The following is an 18,352-nucleotide window of genomic DNA, read 5'->3' as shown; positions in this document are numbered from 1 at the left end:
ACTAGAGAAAACTTTTTTTGTGGAAAAAATTCCCTTAGAAAACAGAACAGAATAGCTAAATACCCTTATCCATCAGAAAATATATTGGAGTAATGGAATATTAAAAAAAACCCAAAACACAAAACACCCAAGCCCCTAATGATGAATCAAAAATCCTTTTAACATGAAAAAACTCCTAATGATGAATCAAAAAAAAAAAAAAAAAAATCTTTCTAGCACGTGTAGTTTATATGTACAGGGAAATACTACCACTGATCTACAAAACATCATTCAGTCTTTAAGAAAGTTTTCTATCTATAGAAAATAATTAATTGCAAATAAAAGATGAAAATATCTAAAATGCTCTAGCAAAATTTAAACATTTTCCATTAAACTAAGGCTAAAATAAAGACATGGGATATGGCCTTTTCTCCATTTGTTCAACAGAAGAAAAATAGTCATTGAAGAAAGCAGAAGAAACTCAGACGCAAAGAGCCAAATTTTCTGTGCTTCAGCTTTGGGGTTCTTTTTCATGTTTTTTGATTCATAAGACTTTCCTGAAACAGGATTAGACCTAACACAGTATCCCAAGCATGATCTTTCATATCTACAGCAGAGTTATGAAAGGAAGTGAGCACTTTGGATAAAACTGTGTATAAAATTTCTGAAGATAAAATATGATTGACATAATAATCTCACCTAAAATATCACTACAGGTATGTACTGTACGGGATAAAACAGTTTCATCTTGACAGCTGAACTGTTTGAGATGAAGTGCCTGTGATGCAGAGCAGCCACATAATATAACAACAGACCTGGGCTCCATAAAATATTGATTCGGGACTTCTGTTCTCTAGCAATTTAGGAGACTCTCCCCAGCCTATTCAATGCTGCCACCTCAGGACAGCTGCTTCTGCGGTTGGCCAGGAGAGTGGAGGACCATACTGCAGCACGGGAGTGGGAATGAACAGCTACAGCCAGGAACAACTTTCCCAAAGCCTCTGCTTGGTGGCATTACAGTTCAGGCAGTGAACACTACTCGTCTTACAGGACTAATCAACTGGTTAGTTCACAAGGTCTCGTTATAGTAAAATTAGGTGAGGCAAATCCAGCAATTACACAACATTGGGTATAGAAGAAATCATAAAGAAGCTAGCATTTACTGTGTTTTCCTGTTGGCAGAATGGTAACTGATTTCAGCATATAAACTGGTGGGGCATTAAAGTTTTAAAATCTTATCCATTGTATGGCATGACTTTAGAGTCATGAATAAACTTTACACTTCTTGATACTAAATTTCTACAGCTCACTCTTTCATCACATGCTATGGCACACTTGCATTTTATTTCTTCAGTTCTCCTATGCACCATCACCTCTTCAGTTTTCGTGTGTGTGCATGTGTGAGATAACCACAGCAGCACAATAATGCAGCGTTGTTGAAAAAAAAATCCATCTGTAAAAATGGAACCATGCCAAACCTCTCAATGAAATAATTTAGGCGCAATACTGTAAATATCCACTAGAAAGCGCTAGCACTATGTCTAATTTCAAAACAGTACAGTCATTTACATATATCATTGGTTTAAGGGGCAAATAATCTCCTTGCTGTTGAGAAAAGTTTAATTTATATTTTTATCCGATACTTTATTTTTAATTTCATAATGAAATACAGAAAGTGTATAGTAGTCACTGACATGCTCTATCTTTTTAATAAGGAATAAAGTCAACTTTCTATTTTGGTATCGCTTTTTTCTCCTTTTGAAAAATGCATTTTATTACAAATATTGTAAATAACGTTATAACTAGCAGTCATATATTCTGTGTTGCAAAAAAGGAACAGTCCAGCAGATGATGAAAAACTAGATACCCTAAAGCAGCTGCTCTCTTTGATGAGCTTTATGGAGTTAAATTTCTATTCTCTGAAAATCTAGAGCAGATTCACTCCTGCAATTAAACTCTCTCTGCTCTCTACTGACAGAGGTAGACAGCCCTGTCTCATAACCCGACTAAACAAAGACAGTTTTATGTCACCAAAAAATATCACTGAATCTGTTCATAAACATGCTAACAAGAGGAGATCTGATGGTAGAACTACATTGAGTATAACCTTTGCTTCTGAATACTGTACCTTCCCTTGTTTTCCTATAATATAAAATATATAAAGCACTGATAATTTCTGAAAGACTAATTCAACTGCAGAAAAGACCACCTAAATTTTACTACTGGTTTAGCGTGACAAAAGCAAATACATAAGTAGGAAAACAAAATATATACATCTATTCTTTGCATGCTAGTCAGGCAAATTGACTTCTTGTCATGAACACTTACTGGTCTGTAGCTGCTTTTCTCTGGCCTGCATGTCAGCAAGTATTTGTTTGAAATGGCTGGTAAAAGCAGCAAGGTCAACGTCCAGAAACACTGGCCCTTGTTCTTTCTCTTTGAGCACTTGACTTTGAGCCTTTAGCCGTTCAATTTGAGGCTGAAGGGTTGACATTCGGATGATTTCGTCCTACATTTTTGAACAAAAAACATCAAGATAAAGCTGTCCAACAAGTGAAATCACTAGTGCCATGAAATCACCACTGTTCCAATGCACATTACACAATTGTTTTGCTTCCGACTACATCAGTTACAATAAGAACAAATTCAACATTTTAAATCATCTCTCACAAATCAATACCTCTGCTCCCAATATGATGCTCTTACCATTGTTTAAAATCACTTGCACATGACATTGTCACGTTAGTAGTGCAATGCTCAAAGAAAATAAAATAGATTGTACATTAAAATTCCATGCCCAAGGAGCATCCTTTTCATGTGGAGCTGGGAAGATAAAAACTCCACATGTCCCATAACCCTGGACTCATCTCCATTAGATTATGTACAGGCTAAATAGCATGAAGTAGAAAAGGAGAGGTGAAGATGCACAGTGGTTTCTAGAAGCCCCACAGTAACACATTACAGGTTGGGGTTGTGCTATTATACCTTCAGGAGACCTTGTACACACGGTGATACTTGTAACGACTAAGTAAAAAGAAATGAGGAAAGTAAGCCAAATGTACAGTTCATAGTGGAGCTACTGTAAGAGAATCTTTCTGCAAGAAAACAGAGAACCCCTGTAAGCATAATGCCAGCTTGCAAATGCCTGAAAATAGAAGTAATAGCATGGATCTAAATTTGGGTTTCAAACATTGTTTTCGGGTTGAGAGCTTCTGGAGCCAGAGATTTCATAAAGTCAAACTTCTACAAGTATGTAATGCAATTTATAATTCATTACTACATTTCAATAGATTCCTGTCCAACAATATTAACTTGTGAGTAATCTCCACCCACAGAGTTGTTTACAGTAACAGACATAAGCAAATTTCTATGATGGTGCAGCACACAAATGAAAACATTTAGGGAGAATGAGTGAATTGGTGTGACCGTTTTTGTACAACTATTGTAATTCTGTCATATGATGACAGAAGAATATTCCTCCATTCAACTACACAATCCACCCTGCATCAAAATGCAGGGTAAGTAACAAGTAAAGTGGTCTGCAATAGCAGAATTTTGGACTTGACCATGAAGACAATTTTCTGGCCCAGATCCTTACGACAGAGGTGATGAGCAACAGTTTCTTAATGAAGAACCAAAGACACAGATTCTTACAGGAAAAAAAAGGAGAAAGCGTTTAGGGGCATAGTTCCCTAGCTTTAGGTATCTAAGTATCTTAATAACTAAATATTTGGGGCAGAGTTTTAAATACCCATAGGCTAGGTTCTATTGCCTCTTTACTTCTTTACCAGTCTTTCCTTTCCTTTAATAAGTATTTTCAATAATTACCTTGGAAAGATAAGGAATCCATTTTCCACTTTTATATTGAAACAGTGTAGGTCATAACCTGGCCCACTGTTGGAACACCTATGAAGTACAATATCATAAAAAACTTGGAGAAGAATCTCTAACCTTGCATTTTTCCAGCTGAGTTTGTACTGTAGCAGGATCTGTTGCTGGTGTGGGTTGTACTTTCAACCAGTTTTCTGCAGTAATTGCTGTCTGCTCCAGTTGCTGCAGCAGGGAGTAGAAGTCAATGATGTTATTTTGGTACTCCAGCCATGCCAGTCTTTCACTCAGCAACTGACAGAACTCAATCCAGCGGCTCTTCAGCTGCTCTGAGGCTTGTCTAATGTTGTCAGCATTCAGACCCTCTAGAAAGAAAACAAGAGAAGAAGTTTGACACTTAAAGATAAATAAGTCACAAAGAAAAGAAAAAAAAAGTAAAATAATTTAACAATTCTATTTCTCTATTTGAGAGCTCATAAATCCAGTTAATGATTTATCATCAAATAACAGTCCTGAACATACAGATGTTACACATGAGTGGAGAAAGCATTTCAAAAATATTTTAAGTTGCTGCCAGGGTACTTGTGTTCCTATGGGAATGAATTATAAAGTGCATTAAAATACAAGAATGGGAATAAAGCAGAAAGTAGAGATACAATACATAAAGCTAATTAAAACTGCTGTAAGAAATAAGAAAATGCCTGACAGCTGGATTTTGAAAACTGTCTGGACTGTAATTAGGTTTTAATGTACAAGACTGTTGGGTTTTTTTAATAAAAAGACCGATTTAAATGAATGGGAACTATATTACGCAGTTATTTTGATGTTTCTGATTATCCAACCCTTAAGTTTTGCATTACATGTTATTTTAGAAATATCATAAGCACTGAGGAACAAACACATGATCAAATCAAACCTCCACCTAGGGCAGTCCCCTGTGTCCAACAGTGGCCATCAGTAGACATTAAGCAAAGACTAAGAGGCAAGAAACCATAGGTGACACTTCTCTATGATTATTTTCAGACAGGGTTTGGTTTCTCTGATATAGTTTGCCTATGTCTGTCTATTTTTCAATAATCATGCTTAAATTAAATTTCGTAAAAGAAAACTGACTTTAGTTATTAGAGACAAGGCAATTATTTAGAACTATTTAAAGGCAAAAGAGCTCCATATACTCTGTGAAGAAAGTAAGGCAATACATATCAAAGATAAGCAAAGGGGTCTTACAATAACATAATTTATAATTATTCCGAAACTTAAACTCAGGTTGAGTTCAAAATCATATTAACTTAAGCATCTCATTAATTTTTCTGAGGAAGTTTACATGTAATTCCTAACCTTTTTTACTGGCATGACATGTAATGATACACATAGCAGTAGGACCAATATTGATTTCAAAATTAATAAACTTCTCAATCCATTGAGTAATCTTACATGCTTAAGAACATTTTTAATATCATCACTTAGTCATACACTAGTTAACCAGTAAAACAGAAGCTATGTTTTTATCAAAATAATCAAATTTAGGGTGTTTTTCTATTTCTTAAAAACAAGTTTAAAAGCAAATGAGACAAAAGCCTTCAGTGCTATACTTCCATGATTTTTGATACACTATCAATATGGTTTATCTTGTTTGCAACCTGCACTCCAAATCTGCAGTAAAATTTCTTCATCAGGGATAAAAAATATTAAAGTTCCTGTGCAAGTTTTGAAGGTAGGACATAGGAAATGGGGTCCTAATTACAGTTAAATGCCTTAAATAAAAAAGGTACTGGAAATCTATTATAATAAAATTTTCTAAGGAATGACTATAATGCATGCTATATGGTAAACCGCACTAAATGATAATCTGGGATCATGTCTGTTGTGGAGCACCACAGTTCTCTGGCAAATCCTGTTCTGGATTCAGCTCAGGGCTATTCCATACAGTCGCTTGGAAACAGCCCACTTGGAAACAGACTGTGCACTATCTGATAAAGGTTCTCTGGACAGGGTCTGTTTCTAGGATGTTGCTCTGGCCAAGCAAATTGTACATTATTTCAAAAAGTACAAGCAAAAATGTAGAAAGATCGGAAGCCCGGTACTATTGGGAGATAATGGCAACTGCGGCGGTTGGAGCAGCTATACATACACATTATACTCTGGAAACTGGATGGCACAGTTTAGAGGCTGAGCAAGGATATAAAATGAACTTTAAAGCATAAAGAGGTAAACAGTATTTTGACACATCTTAATAAAATCCAACAGTGATCTGGTCTTTTGTGTGCGTGTGTTTGCATCTGGAGATGTGGTATGCATAGCTACATTTTCTTAAAGTGTAATGTCTAATGAATGTAGCAATACGTGAAGCGGCAGCATAAACCTGCATGGCATAGCATGTCTGAATAACAACAATCAAAGATGACTAGGCACATAGATACTGAATCTTACCAACAGCAAGAACAAACACATATATAGAAGACAAGCCTTTAACTATGCTGTATTTCAAGAATTGCTTCTGTCCTGTTGTGACTTTGGTTATAAAAGTGCTGTATACTCATAACAGACAGCAGATATCTTTGCTGCTGTGTTCTCTGAACCTTTGAACCTGGAAGACACTGCCTACGAGTTTGGCAGAGCAGATATAAAAAGATCACTTTTATTTAGTCCTCCTTTCCTCTCTTTTCAGCTGCCACAGTCTCCAAAGTACCCTTAGGCAAGATTATGATCACCAAGGGAAGTGCAGTCATGGATTCTCCTTACATAATAATACTTTTCACTGTAATATTTTCTTCAAGGATTCAGGGGGGACTGTATTTCAGATGAAAATCCAGACTCATCAGATCCTCTTTCCTTCTTTTCACTCATATGTCCCTCTTAACATAACATTTAAATATGTGAAAATACCCAATATTATTCAATTTTCTTTCATTCTTTTCTTTATTATCTAAACTTTCAGTCTAAATGTGATTCCACAAGTGCAGATGAACAAAGAAATGCTTTTGCTCTTCATGTAACTGAAGTGGACAGTACAAGATTGGAGCGTGCAGAGCCATGTTTGGCAAAAGATTGCAGAGGTGCACCTCCATTAGGCAACACAACATCCTACTGAAAGGAAGACCCATCTGAAAATCTCCATAGGACACATTTTTAAAACTCTCTTAATTCACAGTCTGCTCAGGTAACTCAAAGTTGTCTAACAGATGTCGGTATGTCACTTCCAGAAGGATGCAAGAAAATGGCCATTACTTGCACTTGAAATCATTTGGGCAAATTTGTCAAAATTTTGCCTTTTTTGAAGAACGCTAGTCCTCCAGCCTCATTGAAAATGACAAATTAATAATTCTTTGAGTAGTTGATGCAATGACAGCATCATTTTAATGTTTTTATTTGCTCATTAAATTGGTGAAAATCAAGAATTTGAAACTTACTTCCATGATAAGTACTGATTTCTTCATTATCTTTAGCAACTTTAGCAACTACCAGCTTTCATTCACGATGTTAACATCAATCCCCTTACTCTGCTTCACTCATGGCAGCAAGACATATCAAAAGTTGACAAGCAGGCAAAGAAATAATATAAAACCCATTCTCTGGTAGAACGATATTATTTTAGGAATAATGGTTCATAATCTTTTCATGTTTCATATTCTAAAAGCTTCTGATATAATCAGTGAATAAATATACTGTACCCAGAGGAAACAGATCATTATCTGAAGTGCATCCATTAATTGTATTACGTTGTGTACTGCGTATAACAAATTGTGTCTGAATATTTTTAATTGTGCAGCACCTTACATGCAAGTACTTTGGAATTGCCACTTAATATGAAGTATATCTTATTAAGTGCATTTATCATTTGCTATGGGTCTGATAGAATAATGTAATATTATCAGCGTTTTTGTAGCTTTTGACTCATAAGCGTATGTGAAATGGTAACTCACAAGATAATATCTTTCTTCCACAGAACAATGGCATTTAACAATTACATTTTTTATCACAACAAATTCATTTGTATTCACTTTAATGCTGCCTATCAAAATTCTGAGTATTCATTTTGATGCCCTATTTATTTTATGCTAAACCACTATAATAGTCAAGTGTCCACTCAAACTGCTAAACTGCTTCACTCATACATCAACAGATTTGTTATTCTATTTTAGAACAGAATTTAGAAAAGAATAACAGAATAGATTTTTTTCCTAGAAACACTGATAAACAGATGTAAGTTTTCATTGGTTATAATCATCAGACTTCTTTAAAAGCATGGGCAAGGAGACACAGAGCACGGCCCGTGTAGAAAATGAGTGACTGGGTAAAGAATCGTCCACCAAAAGCATCAATGATTTCCCCTGTGGTGGGAAAAGTCCTTCAAATGGCAAAATCCAGACACACTGCTTACAAACACAAGAATAGCTGCACTGTGTGAGATGGCCGTTCTTTCTAGTGCAAAATACTTTTGCTGACAATGACTGAAAGCATTTACATAAGGCAAGAATAGTGCCCTGTACAAATACACCTCCTCAGAATATTTTCCTCTGTGTTAAGGAACAAGTAAATGAAACCCTAAATAAACCAATCCAATTCTCTCCAGAATTGGAATCCTATATTTACTTATTCCCCCTCTTATCACAGTAAAAATAAAAGCAAGAAAATAAATATAAACGGTACAGCAATAAAATTCACCACCATTCCCAACTCTTATGATCCACCAGAGGTCTTCATCTTTTTATGCTCTTCATCTGTTACATTCAGAATCTTGTTTAAGAGCAAAAAGGAAGCACATCTTATATATAAATAAAACCAAGAATTTAGTGATATCATAATTGGAATCTTAAGAGCCTAATCGTTATTAGTATACAATATCGATACACAATAAGTAAAAAATAACAAAGCAGTTAAAATTGTCATCACTTGACTTCAGAACTGATCTATGCCTTAAATCTGTTTGCATTGTGTAGGCTTTTAATTACAGATTACACTGCAAATGCATGACAATCATCAATTGTATCACTGACTGGTTTCCCTAAAGAAAGTACCACACAGAGTTACGATGGGAGCATCATCATTTGTGATTTGTAAATTGTGACAGTTAAAAAGGTTTTCCATTCAAGACAACATAATACATCTTCCCTCCACTAGATGTTCAACTGCATGTCTCCCACAAATCCATAAAGGCACATTAATTCCAGTTTCTTCCCATGTTATGGAACAGTGTTCCAGCATTAGAAGAGGAAGATATGTAGGCACAGTCTGTTCTGTTGAACCTTATTTTGGAGATTCAGCAAAACTTTCCTACGCTATATCCTTTCTTCTTGTTCCTAGTGAATCCAGAAATCAACAAAAATAAGTAACAGAGATGAAGACTCTATGTCCCAAATTAATTTCCACAAGCCACACAAAGACTAAAGAAATTTAGTTGAATTACTGTGGAGAATATAAAGCTGCGTAAGTTTATTACAGTTTGAGATGTACGTTTAAAGTTGAGTTACTTTTTTACATAACTTCTAGTTCAATATCAATTTAGAGTTCATTCCATTAATTGCAATTGCATTAGATCATAATGATTTGGAAGAAAAGACAAACAGAAAATTTGTTGTATTTAAAAGTACAGAGGCTGAACATGGCAGTTAACTTCCTCTACACTCAAAGCATAATTTTGAACACCTAGCAAGATATTCCATTTGCCAATTCTTTGCTAAAATAATTTTACAGTTCTCCTCAACTAATGTTAATTATTTAATTCTACTCTCTACCGCTCCCACCTGGTGGTGATTACTGAATTATTTAACCATTTCATACACTATTCTTCAAATTGTCTTTGCAGCAGTCGAGTAGCTGGAAGTCCCATAAACATTTTAGGCTTCAAGTCCAGAGGAACTGTTTCTCTTTTCAAAGGAATTGTTTCTTCCCTAAAACTATGACAAAAAAGCATGTTCATTCTCACAGGCAACTAACCTGTCATCCTTGCTAGAATATTCTTGCTACCAAGGCTACCATGATATATGGCATGATACAGAGCTTAGAGCAGTTGATAGGAAACAGATAGTCATGCTGGCTTAGCTAGTCTACCCTGTGCTTGCGTCCCAGCTGGAAGATGTGCTTCCTAAAAAAAGGTTTGATTTGGGAGATATTGGAAATATTTATATGCACATCTAGCCACAGTCGAGATCACAACATCTATAAACCATTAATAAGCATGGACCCATGGACTGAAGGAGAAAAAAGAGAACCTTGAGTTAAAACCACATGAGAATATTTAAGACAGAATGTTAATCTACTTGACACTAGACATGGTAGGTAGTACAGTACCAGAAAAGTAATATATAATGTGCTAGTGAGTTCTGCAACTAAAACCAAAATTAGTCACCAGAAAGTACTATATAATCTAAAGAAATTGAAGCTGGAATTCTTGAGGTGCAAGTCTGCATTTGGCCAAAGGAAGAGTGGGGCACTGCTAAATGTGTTCTAGACAGATTCAGCCCAAAATAACAACCTTGATGTGGCAGCACACAAATTTCAAATACTGCCTTAAAAGTCCTGTACAACCAGTTCTCCCAGACAGAAAACATGTCCAAAAAAATTGACAGAATTTTTCATATGATCAGCTGTGGAAAACTGCCCAAATGATTTCAAAGAGGGTACAAATGCTACCAGACTCCCTTCAGTCTATTCATGGAGAATAGGAAGGGAACCCTTGCAACAGTTGTTGCAGCAATGATAATTAAATATGCCCCACACATTAAATATGGTCACTTTTAAAATATTACACTTTCATACTTAAGCAAGATAATCTTAGGATTCCATCAAATTTGTTTAGCTTGGCCAGTTAGTACCTCAAACTCAAAGCATTTCATTTTTAGCAATTAAATTCTTGGTTCTTCATTATAACAATTTAATGTAAGATATATGTTCCCAAGCTCAGTGCATTCAACATCTATATTTCTGGTAATTATATCAGTATGGCAGATGTCGGCCCGTGTTTAATACTTTATTGCAAAGTTAGACATTCTTTAATATCAAGGACAATGGCACGACTTACGATTTTACTTTCATCTACCTTTCTTTGGTTTGTCTTTTTCCCTTAAAAATATCTAAAAGTTCAAAAGAATGACATAACAATTTTTTTTTTGAAAAATCAATAATAAAAATAAAAAACTTGCAACTAATTTTCTTTTTTGAGTTGTATAAGCGTTGACATTTATTATCTTTGAAAAGCCGAATGCCAAAAATCTCTTCCAAAACCCAATCAAATCTTGTATTTTCTGATACAGAACATTACAGCAACATGTATATTACAAAACATACATTGTATATTATAAGTCAGAAAGCACTTTTTTCAAACTGTTCAGAGTAATGCCTTCAGAGCTTTCTAACTCAGATGAGTTAATGTACCTTCAAAAGCTTAGCATACTCAGAAAATAAGATTACAACTTAAGTCTCTGTGCAGAACAGATTGTTAATATACAGTTCATTACTGTGAGCACGTTTTACACACATTTCTTTTCATGGTACTAAAGTGGTAAGATTTTTTTCTCTTTTCTAATTAACAGATTTAACATTCAGAAATAATAAAAGAAAAATAAGGTAGTATTACTTTACTGTTCCATTTAGACAGTATTTGCTAATATAATTCTTGTGATAAATATGAACCTGTGCATTTATCAAATCCCTAAGAAGATTATCTAAATCAACTCCCATGTAATTACCATTCACCATCTGTTCCACCAGGGCCTCAGCTGATCTGCTGGCATCTTGCAGTTTTCTGTACTTCTCAGGCTTTTCTCGCTGGATGGCCTGCAGCATGACAGGAAAGGTGAGTATTTCAACAGAGGGATTTTGAAGAAGAAAGTAATTAATCTCAGGGATGTCTTCTGATTTCTCGAGACCATTTAACCTGTCATATTGCCCTGCCAGCCTCTCAATTTGCAATGAAAGCAGCAAGTACCAGATACCATCACGAAGGGAGTCAGTCATAAAGTCAAATACATAAACTGAGAATCAGAACATAACAGAGTTGACAAATGATACACGTCAGTATTTTACAGACAAATAAAAGACATACAAATTAAGAGCTATTCAAAGCCCAATATTTCAGAATAAAAATATATGTTCAACAGGAATTCCTTGTGGAGGAATAGATTTGCTCATTTCTCATGTGGCTCCTATTGATAACAGCAAGAATTGAGCATGATAACCAAATCACAGGGTTTCATAACACACTACAGTATTGAACCAATATACCATTTGATTGCTTACTTTACTCTTTGGATGGCAAAAAAAAACCCTGTAAAATGCATCTTAAAGTAGATATCTAACATATATATGAACATATATAGCAGACATCCATACATGAACTACTAACAAGGGTGAGAATTAACTGCAGAATTAACACAGGCTCCTAGTTATGTGTTGTATCTAATACTCTCAATTCACCTTCCTGCACTCAAACATTTCTCACCCATGTTCAGGCTAGCAGTCAGGCTAGCTGGTAATGGCTAGTAAAGGTTAGCTGCTGAAGTTTCAGGATATAGTAGGAATCTAAGTTTCTCATTTCATTTTGGATTGGTAGCAATACAGATGGAAAGTAAAATCATTTTAGATCTGACAGCCCCTCAATGCTGTCTCATAATTAACATCATGAAGTCATTATATTGATTTTAAACTAATTTAGTGGTATAATTTAGGTGTAATTTAGAAGCTCTAAATCAGAAGCCCAAAGAAAAAGCATAGGGCCACAGTCAAGTTTGATAGCAAAAATAAAACAGACTATATGCCTCCCAGAGATCCTGACCAACACAGTCTCTCATAAATCAGAGTCCCTCACTTTATTGCAGCAGATACACACATACAAAAGGATATGCCACTGCAAATCCTACATGACGTGTATGGGAAGGTAACACACAACCCTGGCTATGGCTCCTCAGTCTGGCTGACCCCACTAGGCTTCCTGCTCACTTTATTTATTTCCACAGTAAAGGTGTATTCTGTGTGACTTGGCTCTTCAGGTGAAAAGGCTCCTTACAACTGGAAAGAAACCTCAAGTAGGTTTCTTAGGTGTCTAAGAATGCATTTAGTAGAATAATATTATACACTTACATTTGAAGATGTTATTTTTCAAATAGATTGCTATGCTTAGGAGGAAGTAATATAAACACCTTTGAATAAACTCTCTTAAAATAACTTTTAAAGTGTGATGCTTAAAACATCTTCAGTTTAATAAGCAGCAGCTCCCTGGAAGACTTTCCTAGGTGAGGAGACACTCAGAACTTTAAAGAGAGATTTTCAGTTAAATTCACACATTTCCATAGCCTACTTATAACTGCCGTTCATTTGTGTATATAGAAATGATTAAACAGCAGGCTTTCTAATAATACGCCAAAGCTTCTATCAAACACTTTCAATAAAACAATTTTGCATAAATAACATATATAAAGAAAGGATATTTAGAGAAGAATTAAGGATGGAAATATTCTGGATTTTGTAAACGTATCTTTAATAGATACCTAAATTATCACTGAAAGATTACGAAGTTTAATCCCAATGAGTTAAAGATGACTGTATTATTTATAGTTTTTGTAGGTCAATAAAATCTTCTACCATTCCACTGCACAGTTTAAATATTTTCCAATTTAAAAAAAAAAAGTCTATTAATTCTCTGCAGAGTTCCAAAATTTCTTAAAGAGTCTTAATTAATACTACTCTGTCTATAATGCCAGGTATAATTAGCAGGAGCGTAACTACAGAGAACTCAAAGGAATCCTAAAAACTCGAAAATACACTGAAAATAATTTTACTCCGTCTGTAATGCCAGATGTGTAATTGTCATGAGTGCGACTGTAGTGAGCACAAACGAATCATAAAAAACCCCTAAAATATACTACAAATTAGCTTTTTGAAATATAAAAATGATATGACACTGAAGGCTGTGGCAGTGAACCCTTCAGTGTCCAATAATACACGGTGCCCAGAAACATGTGGATAAATGTCCACCTCTCTCCTGAAAAATAAGTTTCCAGGTCCTGATAGAAAATACAAGCACTATAGGAAAAGCCCTTAAAAATAAACATGAAAATTTGGTACATATCAAACTTTCTGTCAATTACTTTTCTCCATTTATTTTTGTGTAATTAGCACATATTATAAAAATGAAGCTCCAACACTGGTTACAGGAAGACATGCTTACACACAGAAAGCACAATGCTAGCCAAAGGAGAAAAGACTGTCCTCTTGGTCCTCATACAAAGACAAATTACCTGATCTGGGGAGAAAGGAGGAAATCCACCCTAGTTACTTCATAGTACTAATCACATGGTCCTGCCATTACTCTGTACACACTGCCATTGTTTGCCGAACCTGCAAACAGCATCTTGGATTTTTAAGTCCCTCGGAAGAAGGATTTCCATGGGCACATGTAAAGTGTCTAGAAACGAAGGGAGTAGGAGTCCGGTAACACCTCTTATTTATCTCTCTGGCTCTGTTTTGTTCATTTTTTCCTTTACTAAAAGGGGTAAGACTCTAAATTCAGGTTCATTCGTGACACAAGTAGGCTGGGATAAGTTTGAAGAGGTTTGTGAAATTTTGAAACTCTTAGAGTCTGTACGTTGTAATCAACACTTTTTTTGATGAACAATTGTGGTAGCTGCAAAGTCACTTCAAAATATTTCCAAATATATAACTTTCCCTTTTTCCGCTCTTTTGTTTTCTATAAAAGATTTTTTCAGAAAAAAGTATACCAATATGAGAAAAAAAAGTTACCTTTACAGGCTTTCATCCAATCGGGGATTAACTCTCTTTTGGACTATATATACTTTATAACTAGCAATGCAAATGTATAATAGCCTAGTTTTAACTCATTGAATAACACTAAAAATTCATCTTTAGCTAAATGCCAGCCGAAGGTGAAGAGGCTATTTTCACAACGCTGAGCATTTTATTTAACCCCGAGATTTTAACTGGCAGTTAATGACTTCACAACCTAGAAAACACTGATGATCTGAGGAATTTGGATGTTATTCATATCAAATCAACATCCTACTTTGAAAGCTCTGTGAAAGGATGCATGGTAGCAGTATTCCCTGGCCTCCTGTGACTCTGACCAATTACCCCCGAGGGCAGGAGATGGCAACATTATCATCACTGGCTCTGACAGTGATTCAGCTTTCAAATATCCAGGCCAAACAAAGCATGTCTGAAAAAGGTCACTAAAAAAACCCGAACAAATGAGAATAGGTCTTTTGAGGATGCCAAAAGAACAAATTTAATTGTCTAGGATATCTGACATTTTCCCTTACATCTGTTCCTTATATGTTTACCTTTGATTCTGAATTTCTAGGTGCTTCTTCTTGGGTAACCAAAACTCCTTCCAAGGAGTTTTATTCCCAGTTTATTGGTGTATAGTCTCAAATCTGACTTATTATTAAGCACGATTTTCTATCTATCAAGTTTTAATTTTTTGCACCTGAACCTTCATATATTTGAACCTGCAATATTGAAAGCTCATTATGGCTTAAGAAAAACAAAAAAGGCCTGAGTCATTGTTAAGTCTGTATTTAATAAAATATACGTACTAACTGGAAAATGTTAACAGTGTGATGCAGCGTAACGATGTTTAAGGCATTAATGTTTGGACGTCTTCATTATTGGGGAGTAGTATGGTTGTTCCACAATGAAACTTCTATACTTATGGCATCCAGTCTCTCTGGCCAGGTAAGACAAATATCTTTCTTTTGTAGCGGGGAAGGGCTATAAATATTTTTGCTTCTCCCAGACATAGGAGTGGACTTTTTGTGCATGTCTAATGTATTCAATCTACGTAATACATCTGCCAAAGGCTAATTTCCTGCCAGTATCTGAAGAGCAGCTGGCTTAGCAAACACAGTCAGTGCATTTCATACAGCCTGCTCTTGGCTCCGTCTCCCCCAGGCCTCTTCTGAGCTGGGATGGGAGCAGGCTTTTGAACTTGATGAATCATCAATGATGGCAAAAGTGCTTTCCTTGTGGCTGTTGTTTCTGAAGCCTGCATCCCTCCATCACACAGCAGATGCACTTCCACTATATCACATGGAAGTGACCCCTCAACCAAGAAAAATGATGAGTAGGAGCAAGCTGCTGCAACAAGAAAAAAAAATCATCCAACTAGTAGCCTGTCCTCAAAAGAACAGCAGAAAAGAAAGTCATTAGGAAAAAGCCCTAGGACTCAGCACCTACCGTGGTGGGCAATAAATGGTAGGTCTGACATCAGCCAAGCGCAGGTGTTCTGTGCTACACCAATATATATATTGTCATATAGGGAGAAAACTAAATGATAGCCAGTAAGGGCAAGATGGGACTTCTGCATGCATGTGTATGTGATCGCATGCATGCATGTATAAGTACAACACAGGGGTATGACTACGTATGTCACTACAATACAATCTTTTTCAATTATCATTAACATATGTTTTCCTTTGTGGCATTTCATCTTTTTTTATACCTATTCTACAACTTAACTAGAGATTATAATATATTAAACCCCACACTATCTTATTTTCCATTGATTTGAGGCTCATTTTGAGGGAATTAGAAACAAGCAACAATGAAACTGGTCAAATCAATGAACTGGATAGTACTTCCTGCTTTGGCTACTAGGTTTATGGATGGAGACAGAGACCAGACCAGGAAAAGTCAGGTCAGGACAAAAGCTTTAAAACCTGGCATTTTAAAACCTGGGTTTTTTTGCTTTTTTGAAAAGCGTGTACAAAGACTTCCTCCATTAAGTGAAAACCGTTCAACACAGAATCCATGTAGTACTTGTAAAGTGCCATCTTTCAGAGTTCTCTCTATCAAATTAATACATGTAATCAGAATGTTTTCTCCCTTAAAACTTGTAGAAACTTCTACATGTAACTTGATTTTCTCAATAAAATGTTCATTTTAAAAGCAGTGATACTCTGTGAAATCAAAACCAGTCTTGGTCTTTAAAAAAATTTTCAATGTTAATGAAGGATACATGTTCATTTCTCTTATTTCTATTTAGAGTTACTGGTTTGTCTCAGACCCTCTTGATACAAAACAGATCCTTTTTCTGCACTACTTTTCAGTAAAGAACCTGGAAATTGGTTTCTTAACCATCCAGTTATTCAATTTCCAAGGAGGTCAAAGAAATATCTGAAATATCTCCTGCTATCTGCAGTGTCTTGAATTCAAACTTACAATGCCCAGGCACTGGACAAATTCCACACCTCTTTTCCCTCCTTCCCTCTTCCTCCAGTATTATGTAAGTTTTCACCAACCTAAATGAGGTGTGAACAAATGTGGTAGGTAGTGGCCTCTCAGCCCCAACATTCTTCCTCAGCACCAACAAAGGCAAGGCAAGAGCTGCTGGGAACTCCAGCTGGGACCAGAAGGAGGGTCTGTGGTTCACCTACCTCCACCCCCTTCCTTGCAGTGATCACCACCTCCTCAGAAGCAAAGAAAAGAAAGGAGGAGGAAGGTGGACCATGGCTCCTGGATCCTTTAATGCTTTTATAAAGTCTTAGAAACTGACAGTATGAGGTGGAACATCATATTGGTTAGGGAAACCTGACAGTGCAGGTATCCAGCACACTATGTAGGTCAAGACAAGCTAATTTGTCATCCTTGAAATTGTTGTGTTCTTCAAAATGAGAATATATGAAGGGGAGACAGGAGCATTTTCTTTTTTTATTATTATTCCCCTTTGCTTCTTTTTTAATTTTACCTACAATGAAGATTGAGGCACTCAGAAAATTAACTGTGTATCTATTTCTGTATTATATGAATCCCATTACCCCTGTATGGAAGCATTTGAACTCATGTATATATATTTATGTACATTTCACATAACATGATTGGTGCCATGAACTAAATTCAGGATATTACATTCTAATGGATACTTACTAGCAGTAATATTATGACAACATTAACAGTTAAATTAAAATTATTTGCAAGAAAAATATGATTTAACATGAAATTTTAAAATGTATTTTTACAGTCACGAAATTCAGTGTTCCTCAATCTTATCATAGCTGATTTATCACGGACAAGCAGAAAGTGAGAAAAAACAGCAGCAAAACTAACTTCAGTACAGTAACTTTGCTCCATCTGTTTGTGTTCTAGGAGTATGTATCACCATATATTTTAATGAAGTTTCATGATATACTATGATACTATAAGAGCTAATTATAAAAAGAACTCCCCTTTCTCTTACTCAGAAAAGACAGGCATTTTTGTATCTATCTACAAAAATTAAATATGGAAGAAAATTTGTAATAGTTTAGTTTTCAAGGGCTAAATTCAGAGTGTGTGAAACATATACACAAACACAGCTACTCCTTAAGCAGTGCAGACTCATTCATTTTGCCAAAAGTAGAAAAGAACCGGTTTTGGTTCAGGCATGGCACTACAATAGAGTAAAAAAAAAAAAAAAAAAGTGGAGACTGGTGATTTTCATATATATTTTACAGCACTGTAAAAAGAATTAGTACAGATTTTCTTTAGCATACACTAAAAGATGACACTTTTCACATCCTTCAATTTATGCACGTATAATGTCAAATTAAGCTGT

General features: G+C 35.5%; 1 protein-coding gene across 11 annotated transcripts in view; it reads right to left on the bottom strand.

The window, feature by feature from the left end:
- The window catches only part of DMD (dystrophin), a 1,394,632-nt gene that overhangs the window by 794,353 nt on the left and 581,927 nt on the right, over window positions 1-18,352 (bottom strand). For all 11 annotated transcript variants that reach the window (XM_076355694.1, XM_076355734.1, XM_076355779.1 and 8 more), the window contains 3 exons: window positions 11,496-11,583; window positions 3,931-4,172; window positions 2,308-2,488 (listed from right to left, as the gene is read on the bottom strand). In XM_076355694.1, the coding sequence (XP_076211809.1) occupies window positions 2,308-2,488; window positions 3,931-4,172; window positions 11,496-11,583 (511 nt within the window). The remainder of the gene's footprint in view (window positions 1-2,307; window positions 2,489-3,930; window positions 4,173-11,495; window positions 11,584-18,352) is intronic.

Source organism: Aptenodytes patagonicus, chromosome 1, assembly GCF_965638725.1.
Source record: "Aptenodytes patagonicus chromosome 1, bAptPat1.pri.cur, whole genome shotgun sequence".
NCBI lineage: Eukaryota > Metazoa > Chordata > Aves > Sphenisciformes > Spheniscidae > Aptenodytes > Aptenodytes patagonicus.
This window is presented reverse-complemented; position numbering and strand designations above follow the sequence as displayed.